The 19330-nt window shown below is 37.4% G+C and overlaps 1 protein-coding gene across 16 annotated transcripts in view; it reads left to right on the top strand.

Moving 5' to 3' along the window:
- PER2 (period circadian regulator 2) overlaps positions 1-16462 on the top strand; it is a 51824-nt gene extending 35362 nt beyond the window's left edge. For 14 of the 16 annotated variants that reach the window (XM_054205229.1, XM_054205226.1, XM_054205234.1 and 11 more), the window contains 10 exons: positions 1093-1189; positions 1930-2101; positions 2184-2311; positions 3945-4118; positions 4371-4631; positions 6036-6880; positions 9374-9560; positions 10856-11048; positions 12739-12889; positions 13976-16462. In XM_054205229.1, coding sequence (XP_054061204.1) covers positions 1093-1189; positions 1930-2101; positions 2184-2311; positions 3945-4118; positions 4371-4631; positions 6036-6880; positions 9374-9560; positions 10856-11048; positions 12739-12889; positions 13976-14125 — 2358 coding nt within the window. In that variant the 3' untranslated portion in view covers positions 14126-16462. The remainder of the gene's footprint in view (positions 1-1092; positions 1190-1929; positions 2102-2183; positions 2312-3944; positions 4119-4370; positions 4632-6035; positions 6881-9373; positions 9561-10855; positions 11049-12738; positions 12890-13975) is intronic. The other 2 variants (XM_054205237.1, XM_054205238.1) reach the window with 2 other exon arrangements.
- Positions 16463-19330: the final 2868 nt, after the last annotated feature.

Below are 19330 nucleotides of genomic sequence, written 5' to 3'. Positions count from 1 at the left end.
TTTGTGTTTGCAAAATTACACTATGTGATGTGGAATGGAATAAAATAAAAAAATTCTTGGGCTTAAAACTTAACTTTACTGTTGATTGGGCCATTGCTACTAGTTAATAGTGATATGTAATTTCTAAAATTCTATCAGTCTGAACAAAACAGCAGCATTAAATTTATGCCTATGCTTAACAGAACTATTCCATAGGCAAAGTAAATCAGACAGACAGTAATGTACTGAATATGTTTGCAGTCAAAGGAGCTGTACTTTTTAACATCTCTAGTCATTTTGGCTTTCCTGATGTTGTTCTTTCCAAGTTTGGTGTAGCTCCCTGAGTCGCGTTTAATTTGGGAAGCCAAAATTTTCCTTTACTTATTTATATTGCTTATAGGCTAATTCTTCCAAATCTGACTTCTGCTTCTGTGATCAGGCATGGCAGACTGCTGCTCTTGCCAAGGTGGTCACTTTCCTGGCTTCTAGTCCTTAACCACTAGTGGCCTAAGCAGATGAAGTCTCTGGATTTTTTTTTTATTTAACAGATAACTTACTACATTTCAGAGATATGCAGAAAAGTAATGTTGAAGGACATCTTGGTTTTGAGGGAAATAGATACCTAACTTTTCCTTCACTGTTTCCACAGATAGTGAAGATTGTTATAGTATAGTTCTATAATATCCTGTCAGTGCTTGTTTAAACTTCTAGCACAAAAAGTTCTCTGTCTTAGTAGCCATATTTTGTTTACCAAGTGATATTGTTGTGTGTGGGTTGTTTTTTTTTTTTTCTCGAGTCATCTTTATAATATATTTTTATATTTGCCTATCCAAGTCATTCAACCATATTAAACAAAATGGAATCATAGAATTGCCTAGGTTGGAAGGACCTAGAATAATTGTTTACAAAGACATACTTTATATTTTTTCTTTTTTCCAATTCCCAAAATTCTGCTGCTGCCCAATAAAATTCTGTACATCAGGATTTCTCCGGTGATCCGACTAATTGTAAGATAGAGGTTAACTGAGGTTAGAATTAGTTTACAGAGGAATCATTATGCATGATGTTTTAATCAGAATTTGGTAATAACTCTTTTTAATGACCCGCTTTCAGGAGGTTTGTCAAGATGCCCGTAAGGTCAAAAATAAAGGACAACGTATTTTCACGGACAATAAAGCAAAACTGGAATATAAGAGAGAGCCTTTTGCAGGTAAGACATTAGCGAGTTAATCTAAGTATTAGTCTATTGCACCGGTGCCTTATATAATATGACAGTAGGATCTTTTTTTCTACTTTAATTCTAATCAATGCATAAAGACAGCATTTTCATCAATTCAAGTGATTGTCCTCTGTCTTCTCTCTGTTGTGTTCAGGAAAATATTGTGTTCAGCTATGTCTGAATTGATAATGGTATAACACACGGTTAAGGCATGTCCTAAAGATGTTGTTTTGAAGCACCTTAGTCGTAGCTGATGTTTGCATACAAGTCAAACATCTTTTCTGTTAGGTGGAGGAAAACGTTATGGATATTGTCGTTCTTATTTGTATTGTAACCTCAGGAATTAAGTTGCTAAATGACAATCTTACTAATAAGATTTAAATTCTGCATACATTAATAGGTTATTATTCTAGTAATTTGTTATAACTTATGGGCGCTAGACTTGTCCCCATACTGAGTGTGTTTCAACTCTAATGATATCTATTCTCTTACAGCCATAATATCTATTCCCTTTGGATCCATATGCATCAACGTAACTAAACTTCACACCTCCAAGAATCCATAAGGACAGGAAAATATTTACACAGTGTTCATCTATTAGTGCGCAAACCACTTACTTGCTTTACAGTGGTTAACTTGTGACCTGTTAAGAAATATGTATAAATGAGAACTTTTAGTGTTGCTTTTAGGGGAATTTGCAAGGATTTAATGCCATAATTACATAATAGCAGTATCTCTTTTCACAGAAAAACAAAGTGGTCCTGGTGGCCAGGTGAAAGATGTAGTGGGAAAGGATACTGCAGGAACAGCTACTCCTAAAAATGTGACTACTGAAGAGTTGGCTTGGAAAGAACAACCCGTATATTCTTATCAACAGATTAGCTGTTTGGACAGTGTCATCAGGTAAGCAACCAGTGTGTAAATTACTCTTTATCTCTAGACTTAAGACTTGTATATCTAATACTATTAAATCATTGTATTTTAGGTACTTGGAGAGTTGTAATGTGCCTGGTACAGCAAAAAGAAAATGTGAAGCTTCATCAAGTGTTGCATCACTGAATTCTGGAGTTCATGAACAAAAACCAGCTGATAATGGTATGCAGCCCTTGGGAGGTATCTCTACATCGCATCTTTTTCTTGATTGATTTTTGCTAGCAGCCAGTTGGATGTTACTTCTTTGCAGAATAACCTCAAATGTAGCTTACGCATGACCTCATAGTCACTTTCTCAGCGCTAGAAGTTTGGTGATCTAAGTTTTATCATGCAAATCTTCCCTACAATCAAAATACTGAGTATTTGATTGAATATATGGATCGTAGATGCAATAAGCTTATTTATGTTGTACGTAGGATAGCGTACAAAATTCTACATACAGCAGGATTTTGAGTTTTAGGACTTGAATCGTTATCAAACATAAAAAACTTTGTTTCATGGTTGAGGCTTGTAGGAACAACCAGCTGAAGAACCTGGCAGCTAATTAATTGCAACAAAAATGTGCATATTACACTTCTGTTTCTTCTTTGTCGACATTAAAAGAGAAAAGGAACAGGAGATGATAAAATGTAGCATCAGACTTCACTTGGTGTTGTGTGAGGCACAAGAACCCATTTGAAAGGACTGTTCCGCCATGAAAATAAAAGATGGGGATTACTGAGGATAGCTATCTAAAAAGTCTGCTGTAGGCAAAAACATTAACGTAATCTTTTAGGACTTAGGTATAGCATTTGATATGGTCTCTGTCTGGATGGGGAGCTAAAGTGAAGAATGTAACTGTTTGGTTAGTGCAAGAATTGTGAGACTGGTAAAGAACTATACATAAATGAGATACTTGCTGATACAACCACGTCATTATATGAGGCTGAAAGGGAAGTATCTAGTGGAGTTTCTCCAAAATTGGTCTTGGGGAATGATCTTGTCTATATTTCCTTTTGATGAACTTCAAAAAGAAGTTCTAATGCAGCTTTTAGAATCAAATTGGAAGGTATCACTATACAAAGGAACAAAATGTCTGTAGAGGGAATTGGGATGCCTTGAGAATTAGAGAGGAAGAAATGGTGGAACTAGCATCGTGCAATTAGGAACACTGCTGTCATTTGGAGTCTGATCAGTTGTACTTGACAGGAAAAGATGTGGGTTCACTTATTTTTTTGGTGCACTCGTGACTGAGAATGATGAAGCCACCAGCATACTCTAGTCAGGAAAAAGGCAAACTTTAGTTCGTAAACGTATGTTATGCCAAGTATTCCTGTTACAGAAGGAATGTCTTACTGCTGGTTTATGAGGCACTGGTATGACCTCTGCTGGATTATTGTGTACTGCTTTCAGGTGAGAGAATTTAAATAGGTGGATGCTTGGAGCAAAGCTGTTAGGATAACAAGCTAATGACAGAGATTAGTGTACAACAATATGGGAGCTGGGCGGGACTTAATTTTAGTCTGGAAAAAGACTAAAACTTTCTTCCAAAACTGTTCCATGAAAGAAGAGTGAGGACTAGGAAAAAGCAGAAAGTCCTTCATCGAAAAGATTTGGTTTGGCTGTATGTGAAAGTAGAGGATTGGATTTTGTTGCTGAGAAGTCATTCTGTTCCTAAAACGTTCTTGGTGGAATGCATAAAGTTAAGTAAAATGTTTGTTTTGTGCCTTGTCAGGCACAGTTTAGCCTCTACTGTTTTGCAGCCCTAGCAACATATAACTTGCATTTGCTATTGTTTATGTTCAGTAAACTACAACTTTATTTCTTTTAATAGATCCTGCTGTGTTGAAGGCATCTGGTAAACCAAATGGTCCTCCAGTGGTTGGTGCTCACTTGACATCTTTGGCCCTACCTGGCAAGCCTGAAAGTGTTGTCTCTCTCACAAGTCAGTGCAGCTACAGTAGCACCATTGTTCATGTTGGAGACAAAAAAACACAACCTGAATTAGGTATGATTTTTGCTAATAAATCTTCTCCAAAATGGCACTTGCCACAAGTTTAAAGTTCAGATGTGAACAGCTAGTATCTGCTTGTGACTTACATTTTTCTTACAGTTAAAATGTTCCTATGGAATTGGAAAAAAATAGAGACAGAATTTGTATCTTAAAGCAAAATTATTACAGAATTGTAATAGCTTAAAAATGCCTATGCAAAGCTTATTTTACTTCATCTTGATTTATTTTTTTTCCTCCTATTTCTAGAAATGATAGAAGATGGTCCAAGTGGAGCAGAACTCTTAGATGGCCAACTTCTTGCCCCTCCATCTAGCTCTGCGCATGTAAATCAAGAAAAGGAGCCATTTAAAAAACTGGGACTTACAAAGGAAGTCCTTGCAGTACATACGCAAAAAGAGGAGCAGAGCTTTTTGAATAAGTTTAAAGAAATCAAGAAATTTAATATTTTTCAGTCCCACTGCAATTACTACTTACAAGATAAACCAAAAGGACGGCCTGGTGAACGTGGTATGGCAATAGTTTTCATGATAAAACTTGAATTTATATAGGAGGTACATCCCGTTGAGAGGGCATTTCCATTTTTAGCTGTATTGTGGGGCCACTGCGAATAGTGACAGTTGCATGCTATTTTTAAAGTCCAGAGAAAAATTCTTTCTAATAAGTCTTGCTTGAAGATGGAGAGTAGAATATAGCTTTTAATGTAATAACTGACATTTTAGTAACTAATGTTTTGATTTTTATCTGTTTGTTATAGTATTAATGTCATGCATCTACTTTCAAGGGACAAAACCCATGCTTTAGTGTGTTTGCTTTACTATATCTATGCTTGTATTCCCTTGCTTTTCTTTTCCTTCTGTCTTTCCATCTGTCTTCTTTTAATGTTTGTGGTTTTGTTTTGTTTTTAGCCCCTTTCTTTTACATCCAGTTTCTCCCACTATTGTGTAATCAGGGAAACAATCATCAGATTGTTTGGTTGCCTTTAAATTAATAATGTGATCAGTGGGATGGAAACGGAACAGACTAGCTGTAATAGTGAAATTGTTTTGTTTATTAGGATTAGGAACTCCGGATTGCATTTTCAGAAGTGCTTGATACTGATCTGCCTTTGTTCCCATTTCAGTCCTTACTTGACTTGGAACAGAAGTCAGACACTGCTAAGCATTTTTTTGCAGATTCTTATCTTTCATTTTTTATTTAATAGTTATGCAGGTCCTTGATTTAGGAAACCTGTTCCGGAATCCTTTAGTCCGCTTGCATTCTTTATACTTGATAAGCTTTCAACCTATCTTAAATAAGCTTTAGACAAACTAAAAGTTTGAGCAGATTTTAGTGCCAGAAGATATTTTATGGATTTCCTTATGCCTGTAATTGGATGAACTGACAGCCTTTGCCTAGGGAAGAGTTGCTTGGTGCAGACTTCTAAAATAAGGTTGTAAAGGTAGCATGGTTTTTTTTGCCCTCAGGAAATTCTTTTCTTTATGTGTACTTTATCTCCTTCTGCTTCCCCTCCCCCACTCACCTTTTCAGTTATGGACCTGCATGACCGTAACTCTCTAGAAATGCTTCCAGCCATGTCACATACTGCTTTCATTGTAATTGCTGGAGTTATAGAAGTTTGCCCTGCTGGGGGCCACTATTTTGCAGCTTTGTGCTGTTTGGGTGACACATTTGAGCCTGAATTGGTCCACTGCTGCTCTGTTCTTCTGTAGTGTGTCAGCATGGTTTTTATTGCCTGGTTAGCTCAACTCTTGTGTTAGAGGTAAAAGTGAACCTGACCCCTTCCCAAATGCTTCCACTTGGGTAGGCTAAGTCCAGAACTGCGGTTTTGAGCAATTTTTAGGGATGACAAGGTGAGAGGGATACATCAGATTGCAAGTAGGATCCTTCCTGATGTTTGGGGTTTTTTTGCAGGTGGCCGTGGACAAAGAAATGCCACTTCTGGAATGGAACAGCCTTGGAAGAAAAGTGGAAAGAACAGGAAATCGAAGCGCATTAAACCACAGGAGTCTTCAGACAGTACAACCTCTGGAACTAAGCTTCCCCATCGGTTCCCCCTTCAAGGTTTAAATACTACTGCTTGGTCACCATCAGACACTTCACAAGCGAGCTATTCAGCGATGTCTTTTCCCACTGTTATGCCTGCATATCCACTTCCTGTTTTTCCTGCAGCAGGGACTGTGCCACCAGCTCCTGAGACTTCACTCTCTGGTTTTAATCAGTTGACAGACTCTGGAAATACTTGTCCTATGCAACCATCCCAGTTCTCTGCACCCCTCATGACACCTGTTGTAGCTCTCGTGCTCCCCAACTATGTCTACCCAGAGATGAACAATAACTTACCTCAAACGCTTTACCACAGCCAACCCAACTTCCCTGCCCATTCCACTTTCCCTTCACAGACAGTATTTCCGACACAGCCATTTGCTACACCCAGCCCTTTCCCACAACAGGCATTTTTTCCAACACAGCCATTCCATTATAATCCACCAGCAGAGAGTGAAAAGGTTCCTGTCACAGAGCCACGAAATGAGCCATCCCGTTCCTGCACTCCACAGTCAGTGGGTCCTCAAGACCAGGCTTCGCCACCTCTGTTCCAGTCAAGGTGCAGTTCTCCTCTGAATCTTCTACAGTTAGAAGAAACCACAAAAACTGCTGAAAGTGGACCTCCTGTGGGTTTACATGGAGCTTTAAGTGAGGAAGGAGCCATAGGCAAAATCATGACAACTGATAACTGTAGTGGAAAGGGATCCGTACCAGTAAGTATGCTGATGGGTTTGGGGTTTGTTGTTTGTTTGTTTGCTTTAAAGTCATCACATTCTTGAACATATCTGAAGTTGTGACTATGTAGAGATACCTAAAATGGATTCCCCCCCTGCTTCTGTTTTCCTGTCTGTGCTGCATTGTTTTCAGTCATCTCCACTCGTGGGACCTATTTTTTAATGATAGATAGCAATCGGTCAATATAATGCCAGGAGATGGACTCACAATTGTTGTTAGTAAATTCAAACTTCAGCAGACTTGAATAAAACATGAAATCCAATCATTTAGAATAGTCTTAACCTGTAAAAATTAAATCTACCTTGTTGTTCTAAAGTTACACTAGGAAGCTTGGAAATACATCCTAAACCAGTTTTGTTCTGCTTTTTAAAAAAATCCATGAATATGGATAAGCCCATTGAAAAGCCTTGAAATAGATTTAAAATAATACGAGCACTTTATTTTTAGCAAAAGTTTTGGGCTAGTGAATTTGTGTGGAGGGGGAAATAATCTATAAGTTGTCTGAAAGGAGCTGATTTAAAATAAAATCACATCTTTGTTTACAAACAAGCAACCAAAGAAAAGGAAGAATGAATTATTACTTGCAGGCCATAGGTTTATTTTTGTTTCATTTGGTGCACTAAAACTGTGCTGAGCTATTTGGTAACTTCAGGGTTTTTTTATTTCCTGGCTCATTTAAATTTGACAAATCAGTTTAACAAATAACCTTAAAGAAACTTCAGGTGGAGTAATATATCCATAAAGGTTTCTATGACATAAATATGTAGACTAATATTAGTGTGTTCTAAAGGCACCATAGAGTATCTTTGTAAATGCCAAGTCACTGAGGGGATGGAGTTGCAGCCTAAAACTTTTTAGACTGGCTCCTTCCTCCTTCCAGCTTTTCTTCTACTGTGGTTTGTAACTGGTCTCTGCATCTAATGGTGCAGTTACAAAGTAGAACGTGGGTTTGCTGCTGATAAAAGGAAAGTAGGCATTGGAAGGGGCGTCTTTTCGGCATGTCTGAGATCTAAACTACTGTAAGTAATCAGTAAAAAGCACTATTAGTGTTGATGCTAGCAGCTGATTAGATGACTCTGCGTGGTGAGTCATAAGCATGTATCTACATTAGAAGTTAAAAAGGAGGAAGGAAAAACTTCTGAAAATGCTTGTTCCCCACACTGTGGCAAACATTGAGACTCCATGTTAAACTTTTCTCCCTGGTTAGTTTCCAGATGATTTATTTTACCTAATATTCTTCATATTGATCCTTAAGGGGGATGAATGGAGGGAGAACAGAAAGAAATGGATTTTGCTATATCGGTGTGTTTTCTAGAGAAACTTCCAAACTTAATGGATACAGTTCAAAAACTTACTATGTTCTGTTGTTAACATGCTTGTTATCTCATGATGTTGAGAGCAAATAAATTTGACTTTCATTAAAAAATATTCTCTATCATAGTAATCATGTAAATGCCACTTACGGAGAAGTTTTCAGGGATATATGCATCCAGTGCCATATTTGGACTAATGTATTCTGTGGACTACATAACATCTCTGAAATCTTATCTCTAAGGACTTCTGGCTTGTGCTGTGATATAAATGTGCATCTGTGACAGGCTGTAATTTACAGCATACTCTGCAGTGCCTCTCCTGGATAAAAACAGTTTGGTAACAAAACATAATAGTAACAATTTTGCTGGCAAATTCTTTGAATTTCTTCAAACTGTTAGTTCCTATTCTTTAGAAACCTGCAAAATGTAACTTTCTGTAATTTCCTCATCTCTTGCTGGAAAATGAGGACAATACGGGCATTTGTTCAGGAATTTGTTAAGAATAAAGCTAGTTCTTTCCATTTTTATGTATTTTGTTAAGTTCCATCAACCATAATTTCTAGTATTTAATCTTCAAACTGACTTACAGTGAGGTTTTGCTTATGTTTGAAATCAGCGTAGTTAATGCTCTTTCCATCAAAAGCATACAAATAAATTATCTTGCCTAGGAAGCTTGCATCTGGGAACACCTTCTTCCTTCTCATCATGCACTGAGAGTAGGAACGGTGATGGACTGTTGATGCAAGTCTCTTTGAGGTGGATTATAGTAGGAGCAACTGCTAGTATGCCTTAGGTGGCTTGGGTAAATTCTGACTTGTCCAGGACAGTAGGGACTGTCAAGACTGAATAGCAAATGCCTTCCTTATTTCCTCACTAAACTACATATGTTTTTTAAAAGAGAAATTAAATTGAAATATCAGTCTTACTGAAGGACCAGTTGTCTATCAGTCCACTTCATTATTCCTCAGTTGGTCTTGGCATGTGTTATTGGTGGTTGTCTGTCTTTGAATAACTGTGTAAACATATTAGAATATAAAGTGAAATGGATTAATACTAAATGTAAATGGTTAGTAATGAAATAGCCTTGTCTTTGGGCTTTGGGTTTGATTTTTTTTTTTGGTTAATTTTATTTTTTTCCCCTCTCCTTCTTATCACTAGGCTGAATCTCCAATGGATGCTCAAAATAGCGACGCACTCTCCATGTCTAGTGTCCTGCTTGACATTTTACTTCAAGAAGATGCATGTTCAGGCACTGGTTCAGCTTCTTCAGGGAGTGGTGTATCTGCAGCTGCTGAGTCTCTGGGGTCTGGATCCAATGGCTGCGGCATGTCAGGGAGCAGAACAGGTAACACTGGCAGCAGGTACTCTCTTTGCATTTTAGAAAACTTGGAGCACGAGTATTGCAACCACCACTTGAACATAAAGTGCTTTATGTAAAAATCTTTATTGTCTTTAATTCTCATTGCATAGTTTATTCTTTTTTTCTTTTTTTATTACATAACATGAAAGTTTTTCTATTGTGCTGGATTTACAGTATAGAACTGTCGTGGTTTTGGCTGGATTGGCCAATCAGAACAACAGATGGCCCTCCCCCCCTTCTCTCCTCAGAGAGGAGAGGAAGAGATAAGATAAGAGATAAGATTTACAAGTTTAGAAAAAGAACTAAACTAATGAAAATAAATAAGAAAATAGTAAATAATAATAGAATAATAAAAATTAAAAAAAAAGTATACAATATATACAAAACCGTACCCAGCTCCCTAACACAGGGACACAGGGAAAGTCCCAGACTGGAATTGGCGACGGACAGGAGCTGAATTCCGGAGCTAGAGTCAGAAATGCTCGGATCGGGATCAAAGGCAGATGAACAGACAGGGTCCTCCTCAGACATCGGCCATTGAAGAAAAAACAAGCCAGAGCAGCCTTGCCCCTTTGATCCCTCAGCTTTTATACTGAGCGTGATGCATATGGGATGGAATACCCTGTTGATCAGTTTTGGGTCACCTGTCCCGTCTGCTCCTCCCTGCAGGTGGGACCCCTCTACGCTTCTCTGCTTCCAACCCTCTAACAGGGCAAGCAGCGAAGTTAGCTGACCTTGGTTGTTATAGCAATAAGTATAAGCAAGAGCCTCTGTGCATAACATTCCTTGGTATAGTCAGGTCTTACCACTCTGAGAGCAAACAGTTTCTGAACAATATGCTGTTAGTTTCAGACTTTAGTCAGTTAGAAGAGGTCCAGCTAAAAAGTAAAATTACAGATCAGAAAATTGGTTCTGTTTTACCTCAAACCAGGACAAGAACCTTTTTCAAGTGTGTGTAAAATAGCTAGTAAGCTACTACGTAGGTGTGACAGAATAATGAAGAGAAAATAGCGTACTCCTTCATGTTTCACTTCAGGGTTCTTAATTGAAGCAAGCTAATTATTCTGTTGAAATTGAACAGAGACTTAGCTTAAGAATTTGAGTTTTAAAAATACTGATGCAGTTACTGTGGGGTGGAAGTTCCCTCAGTTTAAAAAATGAAATAAAATCGTGGTTGTATTTATACTTTCAGTTCTCTTTAATCTTGTCTGTTTTCAGAAGTGTTCAGTTAATCTATGTATTTGACAATTTATAATGAAACTTTAAATTTCTTTTTAAAGGTAGTAGTGAAACTAGTCATACCAGCAAATACTTCGGGAGTATTGATTCCTCAGAAAATCATCATAAAACCAAAATGAAGGCAGAAATGGAAGAAAGTGAGCACTTCATTAAATATGTCCTTCAGGATCCTATATGGCTTTTGATGGCAAACACAGATGACACTGTTATGATGACTTACCAGATACCTTCACGGTAATTCCAATGTTGTAGTCCTTCATGAACTGTATTATATGTTGAGGGGAGCAGGGTGTGCAAAAGGAAAGATATATGTGAATCTCTGTCTCAATGGAAGTAAATTGGTTTTAATGCTTAGCTCAGTGTCAAGAAGAGTTCATGCTTCCTTTATGTTTTTTGTATACTACACAATAAGTTCTCAAAAACTAAAAAACTATTTGATTAGGTTTCCCTGTATTTTTAGATCAGTTACGTCTGTTGAAATTAACTATATTTTTTGAAGCTGTTTTATAGTTAGTGGTTTGTAACTACTTGTCTAGAAATCCTGTAGTCTGATTAATAGATCCTGGCAAGTACGCTTAGATCTAATGGTGGTCTGTAGCATGGAAGATTTGTACTCCCTGGCCGTTGTCCTTGAGATGCCACATTCAGTGGCACGCTGCTTTCTCTGCCGTGTGGTTTTGTTTTTTCCCCTGGGTTGTTGACTTCCACAGGTTCATTCTTCTCCACAAATTCCCATTCAAATAGGACAAGGAAGTAGAAGGTAAAAATCATGAGGTTTCTAATCTAAGGTATCTAATAGCAATAACTTTATTTAAAAAAATAAGAAAAAATTCCTTGCTTCAATAGCAAAGAGCAGATGTTGGGGGAGAGGGGGTGACAAGTCTGCAGATTTTTTTTAATCTTGTTTATATTCCTTGGGAGCAGCAAATGGTATTTTGAAAGGAATAGGAAGTTTCAGTAAAGACAACCCTTTTGCAAGGGAAGGAAAACAAGCTTTCAAAATACAGAAGCACAGGGATGATGGGGGAGGAAAAATAGAGAACACATCGTAAGAGCTTTAGATTTATTTTTTTTTTCCTAGATTTAAAAATACCTTGGCATTTCTCAGTTTTTGTAGCCTGAAGGGTTGACAGCTATAGATGGGAATTCCAGTAGACTGTAAGAGTAAAGCCTGCCAACGAGAACATGGTAGATCTAAAACAGGATACTGTGGTAGGAAGAGTTAAGCTCGCTGTCAGAGCATGTTGACCAAGAATAGAACTGTAAAACCAACCTGTTCTTAGGTATGCTGTAAGGAGCCAAAACAGTACTGGGTTTCTTGGAACTTGCTTTCTATTGTCATCTTTTATAGAGGTGTACAGCTTGTAAATGTTTGGTGTGGTGCGGGGGTTAATTAAGTTTCTGAATCAAAGTGAGGTATTGGGGGGAGAGAGAACTTTGGCTGCTGAAATAGAGCAGTGTTTTCTTCATCTTTCCCTCTCGGTCCTGAAGTTTAATCCATTCTAGATGACCTTCTTAAAACCTATCTTACTACTTCTGCTTTAGTATCTCATATGTGCATTTAGTGTCTGTGTTGCGTTGCGCTTCCAGTGAAGGGGAACTTGGAACTTGCTGCAGCGGCAGCAGAGGGAAACTGGAGTTCCTGGTTTCACTGGTGATGCTGCCTGAATATGTCTAAGAAAACTGTTTTCACTGATGGGATTTGAAAAGACAGTGAGCCAGCAGAGATGTGTTAAAGTTGTCTGCAAATGCAGAAAGCTGCTGAAATAACTGCACTTAACTTTCTTCTAATACAAGATTTGTAAGCTTAGCATTCCAGAACAAAAATAGTCTTTAAAAATGTTAGTATTTGACTGTGTAACCTTATATAGGCAAAAAGCCCAGAAACTGTTGAAGCTGAATTTCTAAATACATTTTATTTTAGAGATTTGGAAACAGTTTTAAAAGAAGATAAGCAGAAATTAAAGCAAATGCAGAAACTACAGCCAAAATTTACAGAAGAACAAAAAAGAGAGCTTATTGAAGTTCATCCGTGGATCCAGCAAGGTGGACTGCCAAAAACTGTTGCTAATTCCGTAAGTTTAAATGAGTTAGTTACTTTTGCATGTCTAACAGTGCTTAAATTATTAGCTGCCTATGTTAGGCTTTTCCATTCCTGTTGCTATGAAAGCTTGGTCAATTATGCAGAGAAAAAAAAATTAATTCAAACTTCTATACAGTGGTTTCTGGCTTGATTTAATTTACCATAAGTCTTTTTTCCAATGAGGACGTCAAAGTAGTGGTGAATACAGTGTAACAAATTTCCTTCCTGTTTCTAATTTTCTGTGTATCTGTTTGAAATCCTTTATTAACCAAATCAGAAACTTCACTACATAAAAAAAATAATAATAATAAATCTCTATTTTGTGCACAGAAATTTACGCCCATTCCTTTCTAGAATGTACAAAATTAATGGGAGTACACTCTTCTTTTTTTTTTTTTTTCTATCAGACTTCTCATGCAGGATCATCTCTTGCCTTCGTTCTCTTAAGTGGATTGATGGCTTGTAAAGCAAAAAAAGAAAAAAAAAAAACCCCAAACCAAAACAAAGCAAGGCATCCTTGTAGTTTTATTTCTTGTCTATTTTACTTATTCACACACAAATACGTGATTGCATTCTCTTTTCCCTAAGCTTTCCGTCATTTGTAGCTTTTTTGCATATAAGTTATCAAACGCAAAGGCTCTCTTTCGCACATGAGTATTTCAGAAGTCAGTGCAACAGAATTGCAGTGGCACCTGAATCCCGATGTTAATTTTACTGCAACGTTAATATTATAGCACTCAACTTGCTTAAGTGTACAGTTGCTTCAGTCTCTTAAGCACTGCAACTGACATGAGCATATTACTGCAGGGTTAGCAATCAAATGGAAGAAAAGGTGATCGGAAGTGCATGTAAAATGTCAGCATTATAACTGCTTCCAGTAGAGTTCTCAAGTACCTGTATTGATTTATTACAAGATATAAAATGATTGTGTGTGGGAAAGTTGGGGAGTGGAATTTATCTGGTAGTTGCAGCACAGATGTAAAGGTTCCCTTGGAATCAGGAATCATGTGCAAATGGACTGTTTGGAAGAGCTTTTTTTTTCTTTGACTTATGAGTGTTTCCATATTTTTCTTTTTAGGAATGTATTTTTTGTGAGGACAATATACAGAGCAATTTTTATACATCATATGATGAAGAAATCCACGAAATGGACCTTAATGAAATGATTGAAGACAGTGGGGAAAATAACTTGGTTTCCCTGGGTCAAGTCAGTGAAGAACAAACATAGCCTTTGAGCCTGTTGTTTTCAAAGCTGCTTCAAAACTACAGTGATGATCCATAGAGGTTTTAATCTTGTATCCAGCAAGATGAATCCGGTTTATAGAAACAAATGTGTTTTTCTTGCTCTAGAAGAGTCATTTGTGAATGAATCTCTTTTTAAATGGTGGCAATCTCTTCCCAGTAAGGACATTGTTGAAGATGGTATAGCTTTTCTTTGAAAAAGAAAGACTCATATTTTGCACTTATGCCTCAAGTATTTCTTTATAACCTAGAGAAACTTTCATTGATGCCTACTGGTTTTTGTAGAGTGGGTTAATGAGTACTGAAAATCCCCTTACGTACATATGGTTCTTCAAATCTCCTTTTGGTAATAATTCAGTGTTATAAATTATTCTAGCAATTCTGCGTAGTGGCTCTTTAGCATTGTTCTTAATATTTGAAGTGGTCCAGCATAGTAGCAGAAAAAACCTTCAAGCAAATCAATTCACACTTGCCCTTCTCATACCAGTTGATCCCATCCTCTTTGTTTGTTTCGTATAGTTTTGAATGTAGGAACCTTTTTTGTCTAAGAGAAATGTTGAACTAATTTTGTAAGATGGTCTTGGGTTAAAATACTTATGTGAATGTCTAAGAAAGTATAGAAGAGTGCTGACAACTTTGTAGCCTTTTATTTAAATGGACGCTGCAAACTATGAACTCTTTATTACCTTGAAGCATCGTTTCTGAGAATTTATACACAAGAAATCTTTATCCTCAAAGATTTTAAAAACTAAGACCAGAGAGGATGACAGTGTATGCACCAGTGACTGTTAGACAAAGCTGGTATAACTTTAACCTTTATTTCTGATTTGTTTTGTCAGGAGGTCAACCATCAGTTTTTCCTGTGTGGCTAAACAAACATGAAACTTGTATGTGGCAAGAGAGGATTAGATATCTCTTGTCATTTGAAGATAGTGCTTATAAAAAAAGAAGTGATTTTGAGAATAGTGTTGACTTTCACTATATTTGAATTGCATAATCAAAACCTTAGCGTGGCTGGAATCCTTTGCTGTAAAGGATTTAATTTTAATGCCTCTGAGATTGTATTGACTTGAATATGTGTACTCTATGTTCTTGTGCTGTTTATACATGTTGGATGTGGGAAGAGAACACAAAAGAACAACTTTAATGTTTTGGTTCGTTAAAGGACATTTAGTTGCAGTATTGCTAGATGTCAGTTGTAGGTCTTGGGGTGAAAAACATACAGAGAAATTCAATTAACTTTGATATGTTTGTCTTAAAATATTTTTCATGGAAAGCATTTCCTTTTTTATCAGGATAATGTTTCTATTCAACGAAATTAAGGTTATTTTCATTCTATAAAAATATTTCTCTTTGCATACAAAGAGGATGTGAAGTTATATCTGACACCAAAAACATGCAGAAGTGACTGGTATTTGCTTAGTGGAAGAAATAATTTGTGTAAAGCAATTGGGTATTAATTCGATAGTGTCACAAGGAAACTTGCGTTGGAGACAGGTTCCGCAGATAGCAGAGTGTGTGAACTTGTGAAACAAGTAGAATCACAATTTAAAAATAACGAGTATCTTAAATGTAGTGTGAAGCACTACTCAGCGAGATCTGATTCCTGTCTTTAATAGTTTAGCAAGGTCAAACCTCAATATATGTAAATATAAAGTGAATGAGAAATTTTAAAATGTTGGTGTTAAAGTCCGATGTATTAAATGTTTTAATCATAAATGGAGCAGTGCAGCTATACCAACATATTAAATATATTCCATTTTTACATGTGAACACAAATAGTTTTAATTGGACCAGGGTTTGGGAAAAGTAAAAGCTTTATATAAAAGGAGTGCATCATAATTATACAAATTATTTTCAGGGACTTCTCAACCACTTTGAACTTCTTTGCTTTAGCATGCTTTTTTTTGGTGTTTTTTTTTTTTTAATTTTTATTATTTGTTCTCATTTCTTTCTTTTTTTTTTTTAAGTGACCATCTTGTAACCATAACTTAGTGAAAGGAAGAGAAAAGTATATTTAGAGCATTTTGTGGATGTGCTTACTTATGGACTTAATCTTGCATCCTTAAAGTGTTTGCATTTACAGGGTGGTATTAAAATATTTTCCTGTAACTTTAAATCTACATGCCTCCATTTATAGATAAGATTCTGAAGCTGTAATTTTTCCAAACTGTTGTAAGATGACTTATTTGTGATGACACTTTGTCAACATGTCAACGATGTTTTCTGTACACTGTGCAATATATTATGGTTTTGCCACTTGTGACTAATTTTTATGACTTTGCTTTTTAGAAAACTGGTAAATAAAACAGATATATTTTTAGTTGCCTTTTTGTTCCTTGAGCCTTCTGCTCCATGTAAGAAGCAAAAATAGATGCATTACTGAAGACATGTGAACTGGTATTTCAAACTGAAGAACTTGCAAGCTATGGTTTTTAGTTGTGGCTTACTGTCCTGAAGTAAAACTGTTGCCAGCTTGTGTGACCTTAGTGGTCAGCTTAGGTCACTTAGTGGTCAAATGGAAGTTGAATCTTTATATTGACTAGTCATTCTGAAAACATGTACAGATTTACTATCTGGAAGAGCGTATGCAGCTGGGCTCTCTGTGTGTGTTGTTCAAAACCACCTGAAGACACAATGCCCTTTTTGCTTTGTTTTATGGCAGCTATGGATACCTTTTCTCCTGCAGCCCTCTGTGGTTTTATACTGGTAGCTTAGAGGTGGACAGTTCTGGTTATGCCCCTTGAATTTGCTTTGTACAGTGATTACTAGGCTTGTCATGGTGTGAAGTGTCATGTTATCAAGCTAGTGTACTTTCCTGGTGCTGTTCTTGTTTTATACTCTGATGAGTGGAGAAAGTTGGGGGCTGGAAGGTTTGTATTTTCTCACTTTGAGCAGTGATGTATTTTAGTGGGTGCGAGATGCTACTTCGGACTGCTCTTCCAGTTGAGGAGGTACTCAAGTTATGAGACCCTCATTATGTCTCTTTCTCCATGATTGTGTTTTGAGAGCTCTGTGGGTTGTTGTTTTTTTTTTTTTTTTTTTTTTTAAACAGAACAAGCTAGTGCAAAGCCTAGTTTAGTTGTGAGCAACCCAGATATTTCTGAGCTGCAAAATCAGGTGTTTCTGCACCACAAAACAGTTCACCACACAGGTGAATTGCCTTCACACCAAGGGCAGAATTGCAGTGTTGTGCACTCCGTTGCCAAGCCATGCATTTTAAAGTGTGCTTGCTCAACACACCACCTGAGTCCCTCTGAAGTCTTCTGAATTGACCCTAAATATGTGAGCAGTTCTGCATACGTGATGTCTGAAAACACTTTTGTCCTAGTAGCACCTTGGTTCCTTGCTTAGCTAAACACGCAGAGGAGAGGTGTATCGATGAAAAAGTTTACAGAACTACAGATCTGAGTGTCGTGCACATGTACAGGGTATCTGTGCAACTCAGTAGAGAAGGTATTGTGCTGACATTTGGATGTCAGGTTTGATAATCGATATATGACATTGGGAGAACTCAACTGCTGGTGATGCAGTAAATTACCAGGTAATGTTTCACAGTTATTTCTGCTTCTATTTTTTGCACTTGTATATGTAATAAGAGTCCAAGTTATGTGTAGCTCCAGGTATTCATGTACTTCTCCTTGGTGATGTGCCTTCTGTCAGCACTCAAAGATAATGGCTTGCTTTACACTGCAACCGTTGGGAGCAGTCTTTTTTTTCTCCCATCTCAGTAGCCCCTAGGCGTCACTGGTGTCCTGTGATCATATTTGGCAGTTTTGCCACCCCTGTTTTTCCTCTGTTCAGCTGCTTGTGTTTTGGGGCTGTTGAGTTTGCTGTGACGTTTTTTGATGTAAAGAGATCTGTGACTTGAATTTCAAATAAGGTGATAAGAAAATTCGTAATGAAGAGCTGTTGGCCCAATGATAGCGAATGCAAATACAAACTTTCTGCTTGGAAAAGGGAAATGGACTACTGAAAAGCATCATATTTTAGTCCACGTAACAGCTGCGATAAATTTGGAGCGAAAAAAATAATGTTCTCCTTACTGAGAATTAAGATCCTTGATTGTTCTTTTGTCTCTCTAGCAAGGTGGAAAGCACCTAATGGATTGATAAGCCTCTAACTCAAAGAACGCGGTGAAATGAGTTGCATGCTTCTGGCAAAGTGACAAACAGATGACTAAAAGGAGAATAACGTTTGTAGGTGTAATTTCCATGAATTCCAGTGTTTACTTGCTCACAAGTGGTTAGGAGCTTGAGAAATATATTCGATCTATTGAATGAGGTCATGAACAGCTCATCAGCTCCTTTTTCTTAGGGGCTGTGGAAAAGGACAGTATTTTGGGGGATGGTACACAAGGTGTATAATAACTTTGTCAGTGTGCTTCAGTGGTACATCTTAAAAAAACAAACAAACAAAAAAGCCCCAAACCACACTGCATACACAAAAAAAAAATCCCAAACAACCCCAAAAAACAACTTCTGCCAGACTTCCAAAGTGGAAAAGGAGGAGTATAAGAGTGGGAAGAAACTGAAACTACTGAACTCTTAATTATGGGTATTTGTCTTGGCATGTGCTGAAAAAATCAGAGGTGTCTGAGGTGCATCAGGCTGCCATGTGCAATAGGAGTGTGTGTGATGGGATTTAATTCTGCAGTATTTCAGGCTCTGGATTGTATCTAGTAAGTTGCAGACAAAAAGAAGCTGCTGTGGCAGCATGTGAATACTGCTTATACCTTCGTGGACGATATGCAAGTATGAAAACACTTGCCATTCACTACTAAAGAAAATGCTTTTTCGCTGAAGAACACATTGCGAAAGAGCTCCAGTGTCCTGAGGCAGTAGGAAAGAGCAGGTCAGGTGGCAGGCCCTTTGCTTCTGTTACTCACAGGACAGGTATTTACATCTGTAATAAAAACAACAAAAAAAAACCCAATCCAACCAACAACCTCCCCCCCAATCAACCAAAACCAAACACCCCACAAAATGATAAAACAACCCAGAACTGTTTTCAGCACTGGGTTAACCAAAATGAGCAGGTACTGCAGCATAACTGTGATGTGTTTCCAGTGGTGGGTACAATGATTTCTGTGTCGTACGGAATGGGGAAATTAGTAGTGAGTCTGTTCTCGAGCACCTGCCGCAGCCGGGGGAGATGGCTTGGCGAGGGAGCCGTTCACCATCAGCCTTCG

The sequence above is a fragment of the Rissa tridactyla genome, chromosome 6 (assembly GCF_028500815.1).
Source record: "Rissa tridactyla isolate bRisTri1 chromosome 6, bRisTri1.patW.cur.20221130, whole genome shotgun sequence".
Classification (NCBI taxonomy): Eukaryota; Metazoa; Chordata; class Aves; order Charadriiformes; family Laridae; genus Rissa; species Rissa tridactyla.
This window is presented reverse-complemented; position numbering and strand designations above follow the sequence as displayed.